The sequence below is a fragment of the Cupressus sempervirens genome, chromosome 8, assembly GCF_028749045.1.
Source record: "Cupressus sempervirens isolate cs-2001-9-10 chromosome 8, ASM2874904v1, whole genome shotgun sequence".
In the NCBI taxonomy this organism is placed as follows: domain Eukaryota; kingdom Viridiplantae; phylum Streptophyta; class Pinopsida; order Cupressales; family Cupressaceae; genus Cupressus; species Cupressus sempervirens.
The window spans coordinates 486,795,507-486,819,919 of record NC_143125.1 but is presented as its reverse complement, the minus strand read 5'-3'; the positions used below and the strand labels follow the sequence as shown (position 1 = coordinate 486,819,919).

General features: G+C 35.8%; 1 protein-coding gene across 1 annotated transcript in view; it reads left to right on the top strand.

Moving 5' to 3' along the window:
* LOC149543324 (uncharacterized) overlaps nucleotides 1-18,886 on the top strand; it is an 81,805-nt gene extending 62,919 nt beyond the window's left edge. The window contains exons 4-5 of the mRNA XM_089798154.1: nucleotides 17,940-18,082; nucleotides 18,230-18,886. Coding sequence (XP_089654280.1) covers nucleotides 17,940-18,082; nucleotides 18,230-18,571 — 485 coding nt within the window. The 3' untranslated portion in view covers nucleotides 18,572-18,886. The remainder of the gene's footprint in view (nucleotides 1-17,939; nucleotides 18,083-18,229) is intronic.
* Nucleotides 18,887-24,413: the final 5,527 nt, after the last annotated feature.

Below are 24,413 nucleotides of genomic sequence, written 5' to 3'. Positions count from 1 at the left end.
CAATTCTAGGGTTCAGAAATATATATGTATACACATACAACAAATTTCCATGATCATGGGAGCTCAACCATAATAAGGGTTGTGCTGGAGACACAATGAGGTGTCCCAAGTCTCCTCTACCCTAGTCCCAATGATAGCACCTCAACCTATGTGGCCTCATGTGTTCCTTGACCATCATCATGGAGTGGTGTACATGGCAAGGGTTTGAGAATGCTCATCTCTGTCGTGTCAACCTCTCACATGTTATGATTGGTTCACTTCAACAATTGTTCAATGTGGGATTAGTAGGGGAGTTCCAATAGGGTGCCCTTGACACTAAACTCTAAGCCCATGTTAGGTTCTTATCCTCCTTGGCCTCATGTGTTCCTAAACCATCGTCATGAGGTGGCCTTATGGTCTTTAAGCATTTCTATGAGGCACCACATCTTGTGAGGAATCTCTCACCATTCCCTCTCTTTGCTCTTCCTCATGATGGATTATTTTACACGGAAATTCATTATTGATAAATGCATAGATTCGGGATCCAGCATATATTGCCTGCATAAACTCTGACACACACTCACACACACATATACACATACACATATATGTATATGTGTGTGTGCGCACACGCGCGTATATATATATATGTGTATGTGTATATGTACACACACATACATATTTATAGATATATGCTCATATGCATAGCTACTTTTTCATAGATCACCTTGCTATAGATATGATTGCTTTTGCTGTTCCTTAGATTGTTGTTGAATGATCAATTGATTGAATGAATTCCTTTGATTCAATGATTAAAGCTATTATTGAGTTATGATTATGTAATTGTGATTAGATGATTGAAGAGTGATGATATAATGTTAGCTAGCTCGATATATTGGTGGGTGATGATTGATTGATCATTGATTTGATAAGAGTGATGCTTGGTTGCTGAATTTTATGTTGTCTTGATCCCAAAACAATTATGATTGATGTGGATTTGATGATTGTTTGCTTGATCTCGCTGATTTATTGTTTTCTTGACTTCTTGAGGGACTAATGGTTTATGGATTGATGAAGGATTGGTTTCGATGAATTCAGAAGTGATCCTTGAATGATTGGAACGATCTTTTTAATACTTCATCAGTGAAAATGTCACCACCTTCCATAAAACTTGACTCACCATCCTTCATTGCTGCCCTTTGAGAGTAATAAATTATCTCCCGGTTGATTGCTTTTGCCTCTCTTCGTCAGCTACCCTTCTCCCCTTTATAACTTCCAATGTGGGGGAGAGTTACACCTCTTCATCATGTCTGCCTTATGCAATGTTCACAACCCTTCACAATTACCACATTTTGAAAGAGTCACAATCTTTTTCTCTTTGAAAGATTCACTTCCGTATTCCTTCCTTTAAATCTTCCGTAATTCCTATGCTCCATTCTGTCTTCCTCCTTTTATCTATATCTACTCTTAATAGGGGTGATATTCAGTAATCTTGATCTGATTCCTCATATCAGGTTTTACCTCTATTGATGTCTGCTGCTACTTATATTCTATCTATATCTGCTGGGTTTGATCCGCTTATTCTGATTATGCTTCATTTTCTTCTGTACCACACTATTAATGTATAACATGTTGAATTTTCAACCAGAAAACATAAAATGCAATGAACTAAATTAAAAACACAAGTAACAGAGGACACAAAAGACTTATCCTAGGAAGACCCTCCACTTGAGGGTGAAAAGCCTAGATTATTGATCCTTTCTTTAGCTCTCAAACAATACAAAGATCTCTCCATTATTATTGAAGACTTTAGAAAATCAGTCAATAAGCCTTATTTTCCTTGTACACAGATTGACGACTTCGGCTAAATTTATAACAAAATAACAAAAAACCAAGAGCATTTCACAGATATATAGATTGAATACACCATAACAATAGCACTGAACAACTACACAATATTGTCTGATTAAACAAACTTCACCGTTCTCCACACTAATGCAGTAACCAGGAATGAAGTGTTATGAGACTCTTTAACTTTTTAGCACACACCTGAGTCATAGATGCTCCTCGATAACTGAAGAGGTCAATGATAGAATATCAAAAGACTGTTGTTACAAGCACTAACTGGACTCTTTAAAGAGTTTACGGTAATTACTACCATGAACTGACAGCTGACTAAATGTCATGAACCGATACTTCACACGTTGAAACATACTCTCCATGATCGATTAGAATGAATAGGTTTTTTCGTTGAATGTGGGGAGACACTTCTTTACACAAGATGAAGAGCTGACACTTAATACACCAGGTGTATGATCGCCAAATAAGAGTGCAACTCACACATAATACAAAGGGACAACGGTGCCAAGTCATTTAATACCTGACTTGAAGGAGTAACTAGTAACATGAATAAATGAAGATGGTAGACAACAAAAAAAATCACAATAATTGACTATAGAACAAAAACATGAACCGTCAAAAGCCATATATGTTCATGTCGCTCATAATCACAAGCTGCCTGAGATTAAAGAATCATGATGCCAAAACTGTACACGGACAGTGCCAATCTTTATAGCCATAAAATCATCATAGATCAACCCACTATGAATTATTATACCAAGTCATACTGTTATTGTGCCATGACATCTCATATATGTGCCATATCATCTCACGAACACCTGTAACTGCTGGAGGAAGCAGGGTCGATGGCGTTTGATAGAGATCCACGATAAGTTCATACAACTCAATGTCAAACATAGTATCACCATCCAGTGATAGGTGATGGTTACAGAAGGAAAACAATACAACTTCAGTACTGTAAACAGCACTAACAATCACAACTATAAACCAGGTACATAGAGAATGAATAATATATCAACCATAGACATGGCAGCATCCGTTGAAGATGATAACAACTCCCGAGAATACAATAACAGAGAACACAGGTATGAATGATTTATCTAGCTGCTACACGAACTTCAACACTCCCTTTTAGCAAGAGAGAGATTATTCAAATGTATTTTGTCAAAGGCTGCACTAAAATGTGGCAATATCAAAACCTCGTCACAAATTTTCTCAACATGATATTGTCATTTTCAGCATGACATTCACTATGGCTACTTCAGAGGGTGAAAAACAAAAAAGCTAAGTCATGGATTCTCTCAATTTACTTCCACCATGGCTACTTCCAGAGGGTGGAATAGGAGCTTTCACCTCCGACCTCTCTCACAGAGAAGAATCCATTAACAAGGGCTTGCGCCTCAAACTTGTTTCACAAAGAAGAATGCACTAACAAGGACTTGCACCTCAAACTTTTTTTGCAAAAAATGCATTAACAAGGGCTTGCACTTCAAACTTCTTTCGCAAAGAAGAATGCATTAACATGGGCTTTCACCTACAATTTTTGTGTATTAGAGAAAGATGCATTATAGCGTATAAAGAAACAATTGAATGTTGAGACTCCCTCTCAACTGGGGCAGCATTCTCACTGACTTGATTATCATAATAAATTAGAGCTGATTCCAATGTTGATCAAACAAGGAGCTTTAGCAATCACACTACTACGCAAGCCTGTTGATCCCTGACAATGATTTCTCTCTCTCTCTCTCTCTGCTGCACAATCTCCCTCTGAATCTCCAAGTACTTGCAAGTTGCATCAATCTCTTGACCTCCTTGTTCAAGGTTGCCTGCAATGCTTGCCTGAGAGGAATGTTGACAACCCACACCTTTGAAACTTCTGATGTGCTTAAGTCCAGGACTGCCCTTGACATCATTCTAGGTCACACTATACTGAAATTTTGCAAATCATCCATTGTCAAGTTCAAATTGACTTTGTAATTCTGTTCTCTGCAGCTGAAGAGTTTTACCACAAATTTTAGCACCTGGCCTCGCAACACTGCAACCCTCTTAGCTGACATATAGACTTCTTCACAAGGCTCTCTCACAATCCCTGCTTGCTTAGAGATTACAAAGAAGCTCCCTTTGAGTGTCATCTATGTTACAAGATTCAAGAAGAGTTGGCAGATTAACGGATTTCCGGATGATTGATTGATTAATAGAGGAACAAATGTGTTCCTTATAAAGAATTACAAGGACGTTGTTTCTAAAAGAAACAACGTAGACTGAAGATGGAATTAGAAACAAAATTAGAGACAGGATAGGAAAACATTCCTATCTGGACAGAAGACAAAAGAGACGGGATAGGAAACATTCCTATCTAGACTGAAAGACGGACTACAGACAAGTAGTTGACTATTATAGAAAGTATAAGATATTATCTTAATACCCTCCCTTAATGGTCAACGTACGGATGTCGGAACATTCTGCGATAACTGAGACCCTCCCTGGATCTACAGAATGCTGAAACCAAGAAGCTTTGCCAAAAAAGTGCTATGACTCAAAATAAGTTGCAATTACAAAACTTCGTTTTTGTGGAAAAAACGGTAAAACCCAGAATCTCACACAACCTTGCGTATTACAGACAACTTGAAATGATTTTTGAGGAGAAAATCAACAAACCCAGAATCTCACACAACCTTGTGTATTACAGACAACTTGAAATGATTTTTGAGGAGAAAATCAACAAACCCAGAATCTCACGCAACCTTGTGTATTACAGACAACTTGAAATGATTTTTGAGGAGAAAATCAACAAACCTAGAATCTCACGCAACCTTGCGTATTACAGACAACTTGAAATGATTTTTGAGGAGAAAATCAACAAACCTAGAATCTCACGCAACCTTGCGTATTACAGACAACTTGAAATGATTTTTGAGGAGAAAATCAACAAACTCAGAAAAAACAGAAACAAATTCAGAAGGCGAAAAATGCAACTTCGCCTTGATCAGGACCCAGAGAAGTCGGACGCTGCGTAACACCCAGAACAAGTTGAGCGGTGTTGCGATATTCGAAGATTGTGATGATCCACTGCTTCCAGGTTCCATAATTGCGACCATTGAATTTGGAATTATGTTCGAGCAGAATATTTGTCAGAGATGCCATGGCACGTTTTTCAATGAAAAATTGTGAAAATCTGTGAAGGCACGTTCTTCGAGGCAAAAATACGAAAGATCTAGAAGAATCAGAGAATGACCCAGAAGAGAGCTCGAGAAACCCAGAAGGAATCTGTTGTCGTTTTTTGGATCCGCTGGCTCGAAAATTGAGGCACAAAAATCGAGGCACCCAGAAAAAACGGACGACAACCCAGTTGAGCTCTCGAAAAACCCACCAAGAATCTGCAAACAAAATATTTTTTCGACCCCAAAAATTAGGGTTTAAAAAAAAAAACGGCCCTAGCTGAAAAAAGCTTGAAAAAACTTCAGATTTCTTGATAAAAAAATGGCAAATTTTTCTTCAAGGATCGATGTGCATGGACGAATGGGGCTAGAGTGTGCTGAACAAACACAGGCAGACCCGAGTTCGGAAATTTCTCTAGGCCGAAAACCCTAAGCGGGTTTTAGAGAAATTCAACAGAAATAATTTTGAAAAAATTTAAACAAATAATTTCACGAAGAATTATAAATTTTTTCGAAAAAATTTAAGTAATAGCTTTGATACCATGTTACAAGATTCAAGAAGAGTTGGCAGATTAACGGATTTTCGGATGATTGATTGATTAATAGAGGAACAAATGTGTTCCTTATAAAGAATTACAAGGACGTTGTTTCTAAAAGAAACAACGTAGACTGAAGACGGAATTAGAAACAAAACTAGAGACAGGATAGGAAACATTCCTATCTGGATTGAAGACAAAAGAGACGGGATAGGAAACATTCCTATCTAGACTGAAAGACGGACTACAGACAAGTAGTTGACTATTATAGAAAGTATAAGATATTATCTTAATAATCTACTTTTAGAAGAAACTGATCGCAAAGATAAGAACTCTGTTGTTTAGAGACTTCATCTTTCTCAATTTCCTTGCTGAAACAAACTCTTCATCCAGGGCTGACCCAACCTTTCTATGAGACACCAACATAAACTCATGACTGCAAGCTAGGTCCTCATTAATGATCATATCTCCAGCTCTCACGACTTCCACACTGTATGCTTAATCTCTCCCTTATGCAGTTTCAAATAATTAACCCGTCATCCTTTTGCTATTCGATCCATCCCGCAACAAAGAGAGATTACTGATAATTCATAGAAATAAACTATCCTAAAAGAGTAATGTATAATTATTCGAAAAGATCTACATAAAAGATTCATAAAAGAATATCCAAGGATATGAAACACTTCTCTTTATAGACATTACCTTCCTCTTGGATCAAGAAGTGAGAATCTCATGCTCATATAGGATTTCAAGACTAATTCAATTATTTCCAAAGAACCCAAGTAGATCTGCAACTAAAATCTAGTAAGTGATGTAGCAGACTGTGCACTTAAATAGAGCATCCGAGTCTCTAAGCTTCACACAATGTCCCTCAAAACTCACTCAACAAATTAAGACAAAACAGTAGACAACAGAAGATTGAATAAGAATCTGAAATATCCGAGCAAAATAAGGTCAAATCTTCCAACAAATTTTGTAATGAGCCCATCACTAATCAAATCAGCAACCACTCAAAAAAATTCTACAATCTTTTCAGTTGAATAGATATACATATATGCATCCCACAAAATTGATATAGCTTTCCCTTAAACTGACGTCTTGAGTGCCCAACGAAAATAGACAACTAGCTTGCTGATCACTTTAGAATACCTGAAGTACTGAACAGACTAAGATCATTCATGATCGCTTTAATATCATATAAATTAGCATATAAGAATTCTTGAATCTGGCTGACTAAAGCTCCCAGTCATGCATCTCTTATAATCACAATTATAAAACCCCATCAAACTACCAGTGCAATATTGGAATAAGTACTTTGGACTTGAAAAATGATATAGAAGATTCCTTTTAGAAAGAAAACCAATGCAGATTCAACAATAAAAATGACACCTTTAACTTCAGTAAAGTAATACTTAAATTTAGAATAAGAATCCTTCTGAATTCTCACCAGATTCTTTAAGGGGTGAAGCATCATCAACGTTTGCGGCAGCAGATTGATGTTTTGGTCTTGAAAAAAAATCTCTGGCAATGTGACTATACTTGTCACATCTGAAACATTGAATTCTAGAAATATCCTTCAGTTTCTTTGGTTCAGGAGCTGAATCAGAATGCTTATCTCTAAATCTCGTAAAATTTCCTTTTCTCCATTCACTTCCTTTCTTTTTAGATGTATGAGCAGCAAGAATATGATCTTCTTCATGGTGAGATTTCTGCCCATTTCCTCTTGCCTCTAATCTGCATTCCTTTTGAATGCAATCAACTCTCAAGCGATCAAACTTGGGTAGTTCATCTTGTTGGATTTTGTAGTTGTGATGGAAATCTTTATTGCCGGGGGTCAATTCCGTTATAGTCACCTTCAGCTGAAAAGGATGTTTATGATAATTGTAATATTAAATGTAATGACATGTGTCATTTATCATGCATAAAGGCATGGAAATATGAAGAGTTTTGTTTGTAATAAAGAGTTATATTGTTGGGAATTTCAAGAGACCTTTCATTGTAAAGTGAAGAGTCTCTCTTGTGTTATATATATTGCATCTAGCAAAAGACATTGTACACTTGAATTTATATTATCAATAAAATAATTTAATGTTGTGTGGCTGGATTTTTTCCTTCATTCTATAAGGGTTTTCTTGTTAGTTTGTGGTGAATGATCAAGGAAGTACTATATATACTTCATATGGCCGACATGTTGTAACCCAAAAGTGGTAAAAATACTTGTATAAAAGGGCTTAGGGTTTAGGTATATTTGATAGTGTGTGATGCGAAAATTACTTCTTGTGGCGGTATTGAGCTGTAAGGGATTACGGATAGTAATTAGGTTGTAATCACTGGATCGTAATAATACTGGACTTGTTGTTTGGTAGACACAATTCAGAGTTTGGATGAACCATTTTAAATCTTGGTGTCTTGTGTTCTCTTCATGTGTGATTTATTATTTCCTGGTATTGTTTATATTTGCATGTAGTTGTTATTTCTGTCTAAGTTTAAACCTAACATTTCCCAGGGTATTTTTTGTCTCCCTTGCATTTAGTTTGCCTTTTCCTTATTGCTATTTATCATTATTTTCTAGGCTTAAAATCCAACATGGTATCAAAACTTGGTTAATGTCAACAATGAGGGAATCTTTTAATTTTTGGATCATTTTATTACACTGCCTTTTGTGGCCTCTTGTTGTCATTGCCAAGGTATTTGTAGTATTTGATTAAAATTGTAGGTAAATGTTATTATTATTTTTTCTTGTGTGTCATGTGGAGCTTATCAAGTTTTCCTAAGTTCATTGGCACCCAAATTCTATTTATATAATTTTATGGTCATTTTGTATTGTATATCTAGAAATTCTTCTATGTTGTTATCGGATGTAGTAGGCTATCAAACTGTTCTATAGTTATTCCTCCTTGTTTTTCGTGTGGTCTGAAATGCTGTTTGCATCACTCCTTTTTCACCTAGATTGCACTAAGATCGTATGCAGTCTTCTCATCATTTGGTGTGAAGATTTTTATTGCTTTCAGTTTTCATCTCTCTATTATTGGCTATTTTTGTAGCCTTAAAAAAAGAAGACTCTCCTCTCTTTCTTGTTGGGTTATTTTTTGTTCATGATTATTTAAGGATGTCGAATATTTAGTAGAGCTGTTGGTTTCAGTTTTTGTAACACATCTTCTTGAGTTATATTCTTGGCCTTGTAACCATCGATCCCTCTTCCTCTTATATCTTTGTCTCACCGTCTTGAACAAGCAATCCATATTGACTGCCATCTTCATCATATGCGTATGTGTAATGAAATTGGGGCTGTTTTGTTATCTCGTTTTATATTATTTATCGACTGTAGTAATTTCCATGATCATGATTATTATTATCATTTTAAAGTTTATTAATCTCGGTTCATATGCAAACGAAGAAACCTCTTCGCTTTCACCATTCTTGTAACTGTCTCCTTTCTTCATTTTCACAAAGTTGAGTTGGAGTAGCACAAGTGTTATGTTGTCAATGATGTCATGACAATAGTCGCCAGTGGGAGAGTGCAGGCTCAGGAGGCATGTGCTTTGCCTTTGAAGGAGGAAGTAATATAGCTTTGGTTCACAATAGCATTGGTAGGGGTAGTTACGTGTTTGTTAAATCATCTCTAGACAGATGTTGAAATCGGACAACAAATTGCTTAGCTAGACAATGCTCTCTCGAGGCTTCCATCAATGATTTGATAAATTTGTCTGAGACGACAATTACCTCTAGAGATGATGGTATTCTCGGCAAAATTCGTATTGTAATAGAGTCAAGGAAGATGAAGATTATATTTGAGATATGGAAGCAACTACTTGTGACAAGAAGATACACCTGGTATTCTTCAAAAATCCCTAGAAAGTGCTCCAGGCAAGACAAGGCGGAAATTGTCGACATTTAAATTTGATTTAATTCATAGGCTATTGAAGGTAAAGGGAATGCAGATTTTGCAGCAAGTTCTGTTGGAGATGCTGAGTAGACATTAGCAAAGATGGGTTCCACTGTCTCGCTATGGCTAGAATGTTTCACAGTAGCATGATGTCTGATGTTGACTGGAAAGATCGATATATATTTGTCCTAATCAAATGTTGCTGAGGGAGTGAAAACTGTTGTGTCGAGAATGATAGATCCACACAATAGATTTATGTTTCTATCAAGCAGGGATCTTTCATATTGGTGTCAGTTCATTCTTTGATCTAGTCAAGGAGCATTGATATTATCCAGTCATCTAAGGAGTTTTGATGCATTGTTTCACAATATGCAAACCAAGGAGGCCTACCATGATAGGACAATTGAGAAATCTAAACAAGAGATAAGTATTCTGTGAATTTTTTTATAATTCTAGGAATAGTGTGGATATCTAGGTAATAAATTGATTTATCTCTCTATTGCAGGAAGCAACAAGATAAAGATGTTTTCTTGATGTTACATATTTAGAGGGAGATGCTTAGCTTCAGAGGGAGGAAACTTCTACTATCCTTATTGCATTGATCAAAGTAGTCCTTGATTGATTTATATGATAAGTTGATGTTAATATCTATTGGTTGCAAGATGCAAAAGCAATGATCTTTAGAAAGAAAGGTTCAGCTTTAGAGGGATTTGTTCTCAGCTTTAGAGGGATTTGTTCTTGGTTAGGAGGGAGTCATTATAGTATCCCTTCCTCCCTCATATATGCTTGTAATGCTTGTGATATTTGTAAAATTTGAGACTTAAAAGGAACGTAGTCTTGTTTTTTTATGCCTATTTCTATTCTTGTGTGAATAAATAAGATTGTCAACTATGATAACTCTTTCACTTTGGGAAGTGAACATCATGTTGAGAGAGTCCACGATGACATCACGTTGAGAGATTTCGTGATGGGAGTTGGATGTCATCTTGAGAGATATTCATGATAGTTCACATTGAGAGAGTCTGTGATTAAAGGTTTAGTTGTGCTTCTTACAAGTCTATAATGTTGAGTGATTCCATGATTATGAGTAATTGTTATAGGACTATCATATTGAGTGATTCCATGATTGTTAACAATGAGTATATTGTGCTCTAGTGTCATGTTGAGAAATTCCATGACAACATCATAACAAAAACTAATTATCATTTTTTTCTAGGTTCAAAATCCAACACATTTCTTTTATGAATTTCTTCATTGAAAGATTCCCAAAAGTGAGGAAGGTCATGTTATGCTAAATTGATGTTGTTGTAGTCATATTAAACAAAGGAGATGAAAGCCCTTATACAAATTTATAAAGATGATCTTTCTAAATGAAACAATCGTGAACTAAAGACGGAAATAGGAACTACATAATAAACTAAAGATTAACTAAGATGACCATTAATGAAACATTATAATATTCTAATAGGGCACTCACAGTCAACATAACCAGGTCTTTGTCCTCAATTGATTTTCCAGCAGCATTTAGCTGATCCTTCAATTCTGTAATCTTCATAAAGAAAGATACAACAGTTTATCCTTTAGCTATCTTAATATGTAGGAGTTGATATCTTAAGACTAAGGCTCTACTAGTGTTGTTGAATTCAAACAAATTTTGAAGACAATCAAGCTTGCTATGGATGAATTCAACTTTGTTAGAAATAGGAAATACTGAGAGGGTGGGGTGGGCGGGGGAGGGCGGTGAATCAATATTTCACAAACATTTGCCCAAATATGGATATCATTAACAATTTTATAACTTGCATAAATGAATAAACTGATTAATATGAATAGTAAACTTAACTATAAACCAATGCAACACATAACAACATATTTTGTTAACTAGGGGAACCTTGGCCAAGGGAAAATCCCGGTGGGGATGGTACCCACAAAATGATCCACTAATCAAAAGTATCTTGTGAAAGATATTGACCCTGTTAGGGGTCTATTACATCTATATAGTGTCTCAATCTTTGTTAGAAGCCTCAACCCTGTTAGGAGTTGTTATTACAATTACAAAATGTATGCAAGCCAAGTCCACTGCCCAAACATGCAATATACAATGATATACAGTATACAAAAGAGTAGATACAAAAACCTCTTTACAACTTTGTAGCTCGCTGTATCAACTTCGCATACTCTGCCTTTTACTGCTTTACTATCAAAGTTTGCGTTACAAAATAATCGCATACATATCATAATAATGACCACAATAATACCACACAACTTCGCACTACAAAATCTTTCCTTTATACTAGACTGCTTGTCCAGTCGGCCTTCTTTCCTTTACACGTTTGCCAAATGCAAAACTATACCTTGCCCACTTAGGGTTAACATCTAGGATGGCGTCCCTAATTAGTCAACTAATTGTTTTGGTAAACAAAACAATTCCTTAACTTAAAATATCTGTTTCCTTAATAGTCTTGTTCAGTCGGCTCATTACTGCAACTGGAAAAACTGCAATAACTCTGTCCGTATTTGTAATGGGCACCTACTGGTTATAACTTCGTGAAACACTTTGTAAGCAAGCTCTGATACCACTGTAATGGGCACCTACTGGTTATAACTTCGTGAAACAGTTTGTAAGCAAGCTCTGATACCACTGTAATGGACACCCTAATTACTTCAGCAATATTGTCATAATACTCCAGCCCATGCTTACGAACTTGCTGCTACAATACTTTGTCCTCCAATCAGTCCACTACCTTCATAATACCATTCCCTCCAAGCGGCATAAGCGTCGGACAAGTAGTGAAGAAGATATGAGCAAAATATCAAATCTGCCTGTAGCCGGAAATGCAACTAAACTGCCTGATAATGAAGCCAATAAGAAAGAATTCCAAAGGCCAAACCCCAAGGGAATGACGTCTAGAATGTTACAAGAGAGGATAGACGTCCTCAAATGCCGAAAACAAAGCTGCAACTCACACACCAATTTCTTCTCATATTCAACCTGTCTAATGAAGCCACAAATGCTTCCTTTTATTCTATTTCCAAGGGTCTGCTCAACTCATATGGGCAATGTGGGATAAAAGATATGTAATATATAAAACATATATTAAAATACCCCTTATGTCTCCCTTGGGTACACATCACCATAAAATAAATATTAAAGTAACACTTTAATATTTTACAATTAAATTAGACGTTACTTTAATAAAACTTCAGGCATTAAAATGTATTAGCAATCGGACTCCGAATAATGCGAGTGATAGCTCATCGGAAAGCTCTCACCGAGGAGTATTGAGTCCAATCACCAAAATTGACCTGCACTGTGTCCTGCCGACTTACTAAAAATAGTATGCCTGAAACTAAGTAAATCAATTTCGTTTTGGCCCAAACTGGAAATGACTAGGCCAAAACACTCCAAGATCCCATTAAACCTTTCGTTAGCCCTCGGGACCATGTAGAACAAGGCTAACGCGCACACACTTGGTCAACTGCTAAAAGAACGTGAAGGCCAAAAGATGGGATCATTACAAATCCGCCCTCCTTGAAATTGCTTGTCCTCAAGCAATTAAGTAACATAATGAATGGCAACCTCCACCTGGATCCCAATTGAAGTAATGTGTGATATCCATATGGAAGTTAAACCAACTGCAAACCTGCATCATCAGGACCAACCCCTGTAGCCTAGCATTCAAAACTCGTGCTGATGAAGTTAGAATGTCACCATAAGGAAACTCCATAGAAGATCTATGAAACGTCTTCTTCCCGGTATCTATCCACATAATATATATTGGACTGGAATGCATATTATCACCATCATGCATTGAAAAAGATGTAGTTGTAGGTGAACCATATGTACTCATGCTAACTGTATCAACAATAGGTGTTGCCGCATCGAAATATATGGACATAGGAACAACATTAACTGCTGCAACAGAAAACTGAACTGAATTTGTAGTTGATGAAAACTCATAATCATTAACATGTGTGGCTTCATTTGAAAATACATCAACCACTGCATTTATAACATTAAACTCCTCATTGGATGGTTCAACTGACACAGAAGTGGCTACTAATATGACAGTATCGTCATGTTCTCCTAATCCCACTATTACTTCAACACCATCTCCCGACAAAGCTTCATATGTGGTCTCCTGACTTTGCACACATGTTTCTACTGATTCCGCTAAAGCACCCATATCACCAACATCATAGCTGGCTGGCTCTATACGTGTCTCAATCCCACCTGAGAAATCGACTACCTTTTGCTCTGGAGCAACATACAAATCATCAATGTTGATGCCCATCTGTCTAGCCATAAGCTGCAACATCATATCCATTCGCCTATTCTGCTCCTGTTGCATATGTTGCCCCTTCTCTAATGTACCCAATAACTGTCTGAACATCACATCTTGATCTGGACTAATATACATCTTTATCTAGCTATCAATATGATCTCCACAGGATGGCAGGACTTATAGCTCTGATACCACTGTAATGGGCACCTACTGGTTATAACTTCGTGAAACACTTTGTAAGCAAGCTCTGATACCACTGTAATGGGCACCTACTGGTTATAACTTCGTGAAACACTTTGTAAGCAAGCTCTGATACCACTGTAATGGACACCCTAATTACTTCAGCAATATTGTCATAATACTCCAACCCATGCTTACGAACTTGCTGCTACAATACTTTGTCCTCCAATCAGTCCACTACCATCATAATACCATTCCCTCCAAGCGGCATAAGCGTCGGACAAGTAGTGAAGAAGATATGAGCAAAATATCAAATCTGCCTGTAGCCGGAAATGCAACTAAACTGCCTGATAATGAAGCCAATAAGAAAGAATTCCAAAGGCCAAACCCCAAGGGAATGACGTCTAGAATGTTACAAGAGAGGATAGACGTCCTCAAATGCCGAAAACAAAGCTGCAACTCACACACCAATTTCTTCTCATATTCAACCTGTCTAATGAAGCCACAAATGCTTCCTTTTATTCTATTTCCAAGGGTCCGCTCAACTCATATGGGCAATGTGGGATAAAAGATATGTAATATATAAAACATATATTAAAATACCCCTTATGTCTCCCTTGGGTACACATCATAAAATAAATATTAAAGTAACACTTTAATATTTTACAATTAAATTAGACGTTACTTTAATAAAACTTCAGGCATTAAAATGTATTAGCAATCGGACTCCGAATAATGCGAGTGATAGCTCATCGGAAAGCTCTCACCGAGGAGTATCGAGTCCAATCACCAAAATTGACCTGCACTGTGTCCTGCCGACTTACTAAAAATAGTAAGTATGCCTGAAACTAAGTAAATCAACTTCGTTTTGGCCCAAACCGGAAATGACTAGGCCAAAACACTCCAAGATCCCATTAAACCCTTCGTTAGCCATCGGGACCATGTAGAACAAGGCTAACGCGCACACACTTGGTCAACTGCTAAAAGAACGTGAAGGCCAAAAGATGGGATCATTACAGTATTGTTTGTATTGCCTCATACTCTTACCTGTGGTAACCTCATAATTCGTACTTCCTGTACCTAAGAGCGCATGTGCCAATAATACCTTTGTGTGCTAATCAAAACTATAACTGTATTGCCAGATAAACTGCATGATGCTTAGACAATTTTCTAAGTCAAACTGCCAAAACTTCATTTCCATACTTTGCTTACTTAACATTGATTATATGTTGCCATAAAGGACAATTCCAACTTATCTACCTAGCCAAATTGCCAACAAACTTTGACATAAGGGATACCAAATGATCCTTAACCGAATCAATTATTATCTTTCGTGCTACTATTGTTCTCTCTGCAAATAGATTTATCAGTGTCATTGGTAGGCTCAACTACATCAGACTTCACAAGTTAAGAAAATCATTCTCTTCATGCGTAATTAGGACCCTGAATTGCCATGAGGTGAAGTTGGATGCTCCATCCAACCATCTTCAGCTTTCAGTCCATTCACCATTGTAAAATTCTGAAACAAACAAACTGAAGCAAGAGCAAAAGGTAATTCGGAACTTAAAACATCCGGTTCTGGATAGATTCCTTAGACCCACTTTGATACTAAGTTAAAATTTTGAACCGGAATACATGAAATGCAATGAACTGAAATTCAAAACACAAAGAGCAGAGGACACAGAGTTACCAATAGCTTCAAGCAAAGAGTCAAACCAGAAGTGAAAATTAGGAAGTCGTGCCTAGAGAGGGATTTTGTCAAATATTTCCATAGCTGGGCAAAAATATGGATGCCACAGTTTCAGCATAAATGAGTACTTCTCCCAACTCCAAAAACGATCACAGAAAACCTTATTCCTATGCTGAACAGATTCAAAACTACAATAAAAAACCCCTTGGCTGTAGGGTAAATTTAGACGCACCCATCCAAAATAGGCTCCCTGTTGGTTGAGTTCCAAGAATGAAGGTCCTGCAAACTTGGCCATAAACCTCGAAAATGCCCAATGACACCTAACCCAGAAAAAACTGAAAGATTATGTGAAACCTCATCATCTGCCTCCGCATTCAGATCCACTGTGATCATCATAGGGAACATAACGCCACTCCCAAATACCCTGCCTGCAGGTTCTCACCATCACCAAACCTGGTCATTTTGCAGGGTAAACTGTCGATCCCCCGCTTAACCTTCGTTGTCTTCAATGGTGGCTTACATCTTCGATCCCCACCACACCAGCATAAACCCCCGTCACAATCCCCACATCATTTCTGCATATCCTTGCCAAGCCACACACAATCAATCTGGGAGGGTTTATCATTTTGGCCCAGGCCCATGACATCTTCACCATGCAACCCATTTGTTCTGTCACTGCTAATATGTAATCCCTGCTGACAGGTGCCACCATCCTCAACACACGCTCAAACCTCCATTCTCCATCTGCCATTGCTGGATGATTCCCCCCTCAAAAATCTAAAGCCTGGTTTTGTGATGGAGACTTTTTTCAAATTAGAATGAAGACGGTATTGCACATCTGATGTATAGAACCATTAGATTAAAGCATCCAAACCAGCTATATGTATACATTTTGCCATTAGAAAGATTCTATTTAACAACAAAATGGTAATAAATATTGTCGTATTCTCATGGGCATGCTATGTATGGTTTTAGTTGTGCAGAGACTGCATGAAGACAGCCTTAAATGTCTCCTGGCAAGATTAGTATAAGTAGTATCTCAAGGTTGTCTCATGCACATTATGAAGCCAAATCATTCTTAGATTTGTGTGTAGAAACATTGATTATTGTGGTCAAGAGTTCTATTTTCTTAATTTGAGTTGTATACTTTATTTTTCTTTTGGAAGGTTCTTATCTGTGTTGGTGTTAGAAAGTATTCAGAGTCATTTAAAATGTCTGCTCAAGGGAATCATTTTTAAGCTTTTACAAGGAAGCATTGGTCAGGTGTGATGGCATAGTTATGCCAAACTAAGGGTGGTTTATTTTGTTCTCTACTCATCTTCATTTAGAGGCAATAGAGGAAAGCTTTTTTGTACTTGCTCCTTTTGATTTACTGGTTAGAGATGATTATTGGACATCTTGATGCAGTTGACCTTTTTAGTTTGTCTCTATAGCCATTGTAAGATGTCACCTTTTGCAATACTTGATGCTTGGTATGTTGGAAATTTATTTTTGTATTTTGACGCTCCAGAAAACTTTGACACTGATTGTAGTTGCTATTTTCTCACGGACTTTGGGATGTTGGTGTTGTGTGGTATTTCCATGTCCTGATTCTGAAGACTTCACAACACAAATCATCTCCAAGGTTCAGGGAAATATCCCAGTAGAATTTGATTGCCACCTCTTCGCATGGCAATTTTGGAATTTTGCACATTAAGTGTCTCCGTCCGGTGATTTTTTTAGTTTCAACTTATTTTTGGGTTTGCACCTATGGGTTGACACACAGTACTCTTAACTAGAGGCAATATTTTGCTTGGAGTATTTGGGTTGTTTTTGTAACATCTGCATACTTGGCAATTAAGTGCTCCTTTTTTTGCATATTCCTAATTAGTCATGATAGTTGTGCCTGGCTTGAGTTTGCATTTGATGAGTCGATGACATATTATGGTAATTTCTTTGAGCACTTGTTGACTTCTTTCCACATACTTGGATGACACATATTGGTGAGTAAATTTGATGTTTTAGAGATGATTGATTGGTATAAATCAAGGCAACATACTAGAGATGGTTAATTTTCTTTTAACAATATCCTCACTTGCATGAGAATGCTGATTGGAAAAATTGTTCTTAAATTTTATATGAACTGAAAGATGAATTAGACATGGCTTCACAGTTGATTGTACGTCAGGATGGTAGTATTGTTTTTTTATGAAGAATTATTTAGTGGCTAGAAACTCTTAAGGGAAATTTTACATTGCCTGTTTTGCTTGATTAATAGGCATCAAATGTTCACTAAACTCTTTCTTCTGGGACCTGCGTATCTTAATCATTGGCAGATAAAATATAGGCAAACTAATAGTTCATATTCTTCAATGTCTTCTGCAGCACTTCCTTGTCTGATGGAGGCCCTGTTGAAAAAGATTTATGTTCATATTACGCATAAGTGTTCCATCTGCCGTGAAGCAGGAGATTTGTGTGGTGCCCGGTTTAAGTGTGAAAAGCCTTCAAGCCTTGTCTTTTCCTTTCAGGTTTGAAAAATCTAATTTACATTAGTTGTTTTCATGTCTTTTCAACAGTTTCTGGATTAGTCTTAAGGTGTTGGATGAGTTTGTCTCTGGAGCTTCTGTCTTGGCTTTGTAAGAAGATGCACTGATGATGTTTGGTGATGTAATCAGGAAGGTGAAATAAAGAGATGCAAGTCATGTGGTCTGGTATTCCATGATTCATGCTTTAGAAAGTTGAATGGTTGCCTATGCACTTTCATGAACGATGCCAATAAAACAAATGGAAAGTCTCCTTTATGTGAAGAGCTAGATGTGGAGTCTTCACTTCAAAGCGATTCAATCAACAATCCAAAAACTTCCTCCAATATTTGTACAGATAAGCAAGGGTCAACTTCAACCAACGGGTTTCTTGTTGATCTTTTTAAGAAGGCAGTCCCAGATAATATCTTGAAACCAAGAAAAAAAACAGGTGTTCTGAATATGGCATCACTATCAAGCTCTCTTGGGCTGTAATAAAGAACTGTTTGAAGTGTTGCAGCCTGTTATTGTTTGTTCTTAATCAGTGCAATTTATGCTGTTGATTAAGCCAAAAAAAAAAAAAAAGAAACCTTCAAGGTTCTTCTGTAACATATCAAAATCACATTCAAGGTTGGTACTTGCAATTGGTAAGTATCTGAGTTTGATTGTTAGGTTTTTGGCCTGTGATGCGTCCATCAAAGAACAACTTATTGTTGGTAAGTTTATTAATATTTTGAATTGTTTATATATGTGTCGCTTTATGTAATGAAATAAAATTGAAAGCAGTGCCTTGAGAGTTTGGAGCCTTTATTTGAGTGTGCTTAATGTTCACTTGTAGCCTACTTATTTCAAATTTTCTGGTTTTGGTAAGACAAGCCATTTGTCAAGAGAAAAACTGTTATGGTTATAATATTATACCTCATCCGTAGGGCATATGATAATGACATTTTTTTTGTAATGATATAATTTAAGGCTCGAATTTTCTATGATCCATGAAGTTAGTATGAGGTTTGGAAGGAAGTTTAGACATTAATATCACGGGGAAGGTTGAAGCTTCTAGCTAGCATTTGGATGATCTGGTTGAGATTATTTAGAATATAGCACTGCATTAAGTCCATGGCTTGGGTGTTGTGAAAAATCCTTTAAGTGAATTAAAGTCTTTGGTATCAAAATATTAAGACTTTGAGATGAAGAAGGAAATTTGTTGTCTAGGGGCACATGGCAAATGGTCTCTTCAGAGATATAATTGGATGTAGTAAGGAGTTGTTTTCTGGTTCGGGATCTTGTGGCAAACATAGACCTAGGGATATTGAGTTTGGATAAAGGTGATTATTGATGATAGGATAGTGAGATGAGAGTAGACCTTAAGTGGGCAATAATGGTTGAATTAAAAAGATGTTGAAATGATGATGGATACCACTTGGCCATGCCATGGATATCCAAGAGGAAGATAATGGGTACAACTTAGAAATGTTATGTATAACCAAGACAATCGAAATTCAAACAAGATCAATGTTGTTTCAAGTTAACCTAATGCCTTGACAAGTGATGACAGTGATTTGCTTACTTAGGTTAGACTATCCTTAAGCAAGGTTGGATGGGGGATTATTTTTAAGGCAAGCTTGGGTAGCCAAGGCCCTAAGCTATGGCAGCTGAAATATCCCTTTCAAGGTTCTTTATATATACTAGACAAAATCTAATATCCTATTTGTGAGAGGTGGTCTAAATCAATAGAGATAGAAATTTAAAAACTTAGTTTCATAAACAACTAGACTGGGGTGAGTAGACAACCTAGAAAACACTTTTAAATTTAGGGAATTGATTACATAAATTATTTGTTTCTAACTGAATCTGAAATAGAACACACTCTTGATAAAACTGTGAATCATATCACCGAGCTATAACACAAACTAGCATCTTCAATTGGTTGTGATTCCACAATCAGGTGTGTCAAAAAAACATGAATTTGTTGTTGTAGGATGAGATCATTGAATTAATACGTGTGTTCGGTTTGCATCTGTAACGGGTTTTGCTATTGGATTTGCGTCTTGTATAGAGATACGTTAGACAGAGAGAAACAGAATATAATCAAGTTGCAAAGAATAATCCTTTCCTCTTGGAATTTCTAGTTAAATACTACATTGACTCTAAAAGCTAATTAATGCTTTCTTTTCCACTATAAAATCACTTCAATAGAAATTAATAATTTTATTCTTGTACGACTTGTCAAGAAAGTGACTGTTGGTTGAGAAAGATCAAATAGATAAAGTCGACCACCATTCAAACAAGGCCCCACGTCCATGACTGAAAAGTAGGGACTTAATTGAAGAAAAGCAACGCATACCCCTTTATTAATTAAATACCTCACCCTTTGGGAACTTTACATTAGAAGGTCAAGCAATTAATCGACTACTAATGAAGATGCCTAAATTATAGGAGACATTGTTGTCCCCCCTTTCCTAGATTGTTGGTCTACTAGCAATCATAAATTTAGATGGTACAAAATCTCTTCACCTTCCCAAATAGCATCCTCAATAGGTAAGTCCTCCCATATTAGTAAATACCTCTCGGACCATCTTAGTCCTCAAATTTTGTTTTCTTGATTAAAAAATAAATTCTTTCATTAATACCAACTTTTCTCCTTTGTCCAAAGGTGGCAACTCGGAAGCTACAACAATATGTTGTCCCAACTCTTTTTTAAGATAATAAACATGGAAAGCGTTATGGATCCTACTTCCTTCAAGAAGTTCTATTTCATATGCATCGTCACCAATCATCTTAAGGATTTTGGAAGGCCCATAAAATACCAACTTCAATTTTTTTGCACTACTATTTCAATGAAGACTGCTTGTATGGTCGTAGACATAAGAAAACCAAGTCTTCAACTTGAAATGTTCTCTCCACTCTATGTAAGTCTATATATACATTTTTTTCGTTGATTTTGGTCTTGTTGGATGTTGTCTTTCAGTGGGACAAGTTGGATGTTGTCTTTCAGTGGGACAAGTTAGATACTCTCTAACATGTAATACTTCATCTTTTAATCCCTTCTAGATAAGCCTTTCACAAATATGCTGATATGTTTTGAATAAGCTTGGGCGCCCTGCTAAATGTGCAATGTGCTAGGCTCTCAACATATTGGCCTTCGCATTTGGTACAAGATCAATGTTGCCCTTGTAATAAATAATTCAATCCTTTACTGCACACCTCTCATCTTATACCTTGTTCAAATCAGCATCAAATGTATTGTAATTTCTCCATCTTAATTTAGGATTTAAATAATAATTAAATATAAAAATATTAAATAAATAATAATAAACTAATGAGTAATAATAATTCAAATAAAATTAATAAGAATAAACAAAAATGACAATGAATCTATTATTATTGTAACAAAATATCTATCATTAGTGTAATGATATATAATCAATACGATAATATAATGAATGGTTAGACATATGAAGAAAAATATATTAATAAAAATATTTATAATTATTAATATATATATATATATATATATATATATATATATATATATATAATATGATAATTACTAATATATCTGAAATATTTAATAAAAGTATATTATAATAAAAACTATAGAGATTTTGTATATGAATATAAACCAAATACAAATTTACATTATCAAAATGACTTAAGAAAACAATACTCCCAAGAGAGTATGGAGATATTCTAGAGTCTTACCTAGAGGTACTAGAAAAGGGATTATCACAAAATCCTGCCATCCTGTGGGTGACAATGCAAACAAATCAGTGGCGAGCAATCACAACTATGAAAGGCCAAAAAAGGAAACATTCAAAGATCTACAGTAACAGTAAAATGTATTAAAAAATATATAAGCGATCAGTATAGGTTTCAATGTACACAGTTAGACTTAAGGGCGGCAGATCAAATTGGAATATAATCTATACAACAGAAGAATCATCAACCAAGCATAACGGAGAATAAAAAGTGATGAAAAAAATTCCAACCAGAAAGAGTGAACATGGATATATAAAAGACTAGAGCGATATATATTAATTAATAAAATGTTATCACTAAGTAGATATATAGAGAGGAATGTGGATTAAAGGAGTAACAAGAAAGATAGATCAGAGACAGCAAATGCATACACTGGGTCAAGAGTGAAGACTAGCTAGTCTTAAACATCACACATAAAGGAAGAAATTAAGCTTGAAAAAATAAATCAATTTTAACTATTTAACACTTTAAGCTTAAGAATAAGAATGATGTTTAAGCTGTCCCAAAAATTCTTATCAAACATCAAATTAGAAAGAAAACATAGCCATTTGTGCACAAAGAAGATATATTGATGAGATACATATTTGGCTTTGGATTCCACATAAATGCAGTAAAGATCAAGTCATAATGAACCTTACCAAGTAATTGTCCGCAAGCAAGAAGCACATGTAACGTATTCAGATACATTAATAAGAGCATGAGTATCTCTCAGCCATAATGGGTGTAATCTGTGGAAGCATTATGAGTCAGCGTCAATCATGAAAATACCACACTTCTGGTTGCGGACTAAGGAACTTGTGAGACAGATTGATGAAAGGGAGAGTAGCGATCATAAGGATAATAATATAAAAAAAATGACCAAGATAAGCTTTTAACAATCAACAGATAGGAAGAAAACATAGGTAATGACATTTTCTATAAGTTAGTATCAAGCACTTTGGAGTGCCAAATGAATAAGATTACGATCCAGATAGAAGAACGGTTTTTATATTTATCAAATATACTCAACACTTGAATACACATTGTTATCCCTCAAATTTGTCGCGGTATTAACGTGAGAATAATATTCACTAAACTTCGCCTTTTAATTCATATATATATATATATATAGTCATATGAGTATAGCAAGGATGTCATACAACTATAGCAAGTATATTATTATTAAGGCATTTATCAAGTATAGATGTAAAAATAACACCATTAAACATTTATTTAACCGCTCAACCAGACTCAGCAACATTGCTCCTTTAAACCACGTAGGATACCGTTAAGAATACGTTGACTGATATTTCATCCGAATTACATAATACAAGATTCATCAATGTAATGCTATAGTCAGGGTCATTAATAAATCATCACATATATTGGTTGGAAGACTTTGGCTTTCAAGCAAGATTCTTATACAATTGTTGGCTTACCTAAAAATACTGGATTTAGTTCAGCTCATAAATAGTCATTTCTTCCATTATAAATTATTAGCACTCTCTAAATCTATTTGAGTATACAACTTAATTAGAAGAGGTCCTCTTATATGGAATTCATAAGAACATAGTTCTAAATCTTATGTGTACCAATAGGAACATTACAAGGTTATCAAGATTAAAGAAAGATCTAGTATAAGAACAATTATTTTTTTTGGAAAGAAAGCTTAGGAACAAATGAATATGGAAATTAAGAAAGGGTCATCATTCAAAATCTCTATGTTTAATTTCATAATGGATAGGGAGTGTGCACAGGGGGGAGTAAATCGGTCCCGTTGGAGTAAGAGAATCCCAATATGGATAATATTTGAGGAAGCCCCAAGTTGAGCATGTTCAAACTCAGGTAGCAGTAAATCTACCATCTACAATGAAATCAAACACGTGCCTAGTGGATAGGAAGTGTGCATAGGGGAAGGAGTAAATTAGCTGCGTTGGGGTAAGAGAATCCCAATTTGGATAAAGATTTGAGGAAGCCCCAAACTGAGCATGTCCAAACTCAAGCAACAATAAATCTACCATCCACTATGGAATTAGGCACCCTATTACAATTCTAGGTAAATCAAAGTTATTAATACACATCTTCAAGAACTTTTGATTTCAAGACATGGAAAATGAGCATGACATTCGTGATCAAAGCTGGTAAAATATTTCTTTAACTTTTTCTTATTTTAAATTGTGAGAAGTAATCTAACTAGTTTTTTTATCATATATACTCTTTGTCTACATCATGTCTTCATGCATCAATGTGTTTATTTTGTGTCTTCTTTTTGTCTTCATGCATTCATGTCTAATTTGTGCTTACATTGTGTCTTCATGCATTCATGTGCCTACCTCATGTTTGCATTGTGTCTTCATGCATTAATGTGTCTACTTTGTGTCTTCATGTATATACTCTTGAATAGGCTATGATAAACTAACATGTGTATTTTTGCAAGTGTTTAACACATGTAGGAAAGAGAAAGAATTTGAACTATACTATCACATCGATTGCATGAGGACAAGCAAATTTGAGAAGGGTGGGCTCTAATATCCCCATCTTAATCTAAGATTTTCATAATAACTAAATATTAAAATATTAAATAAATAATAAATTAATA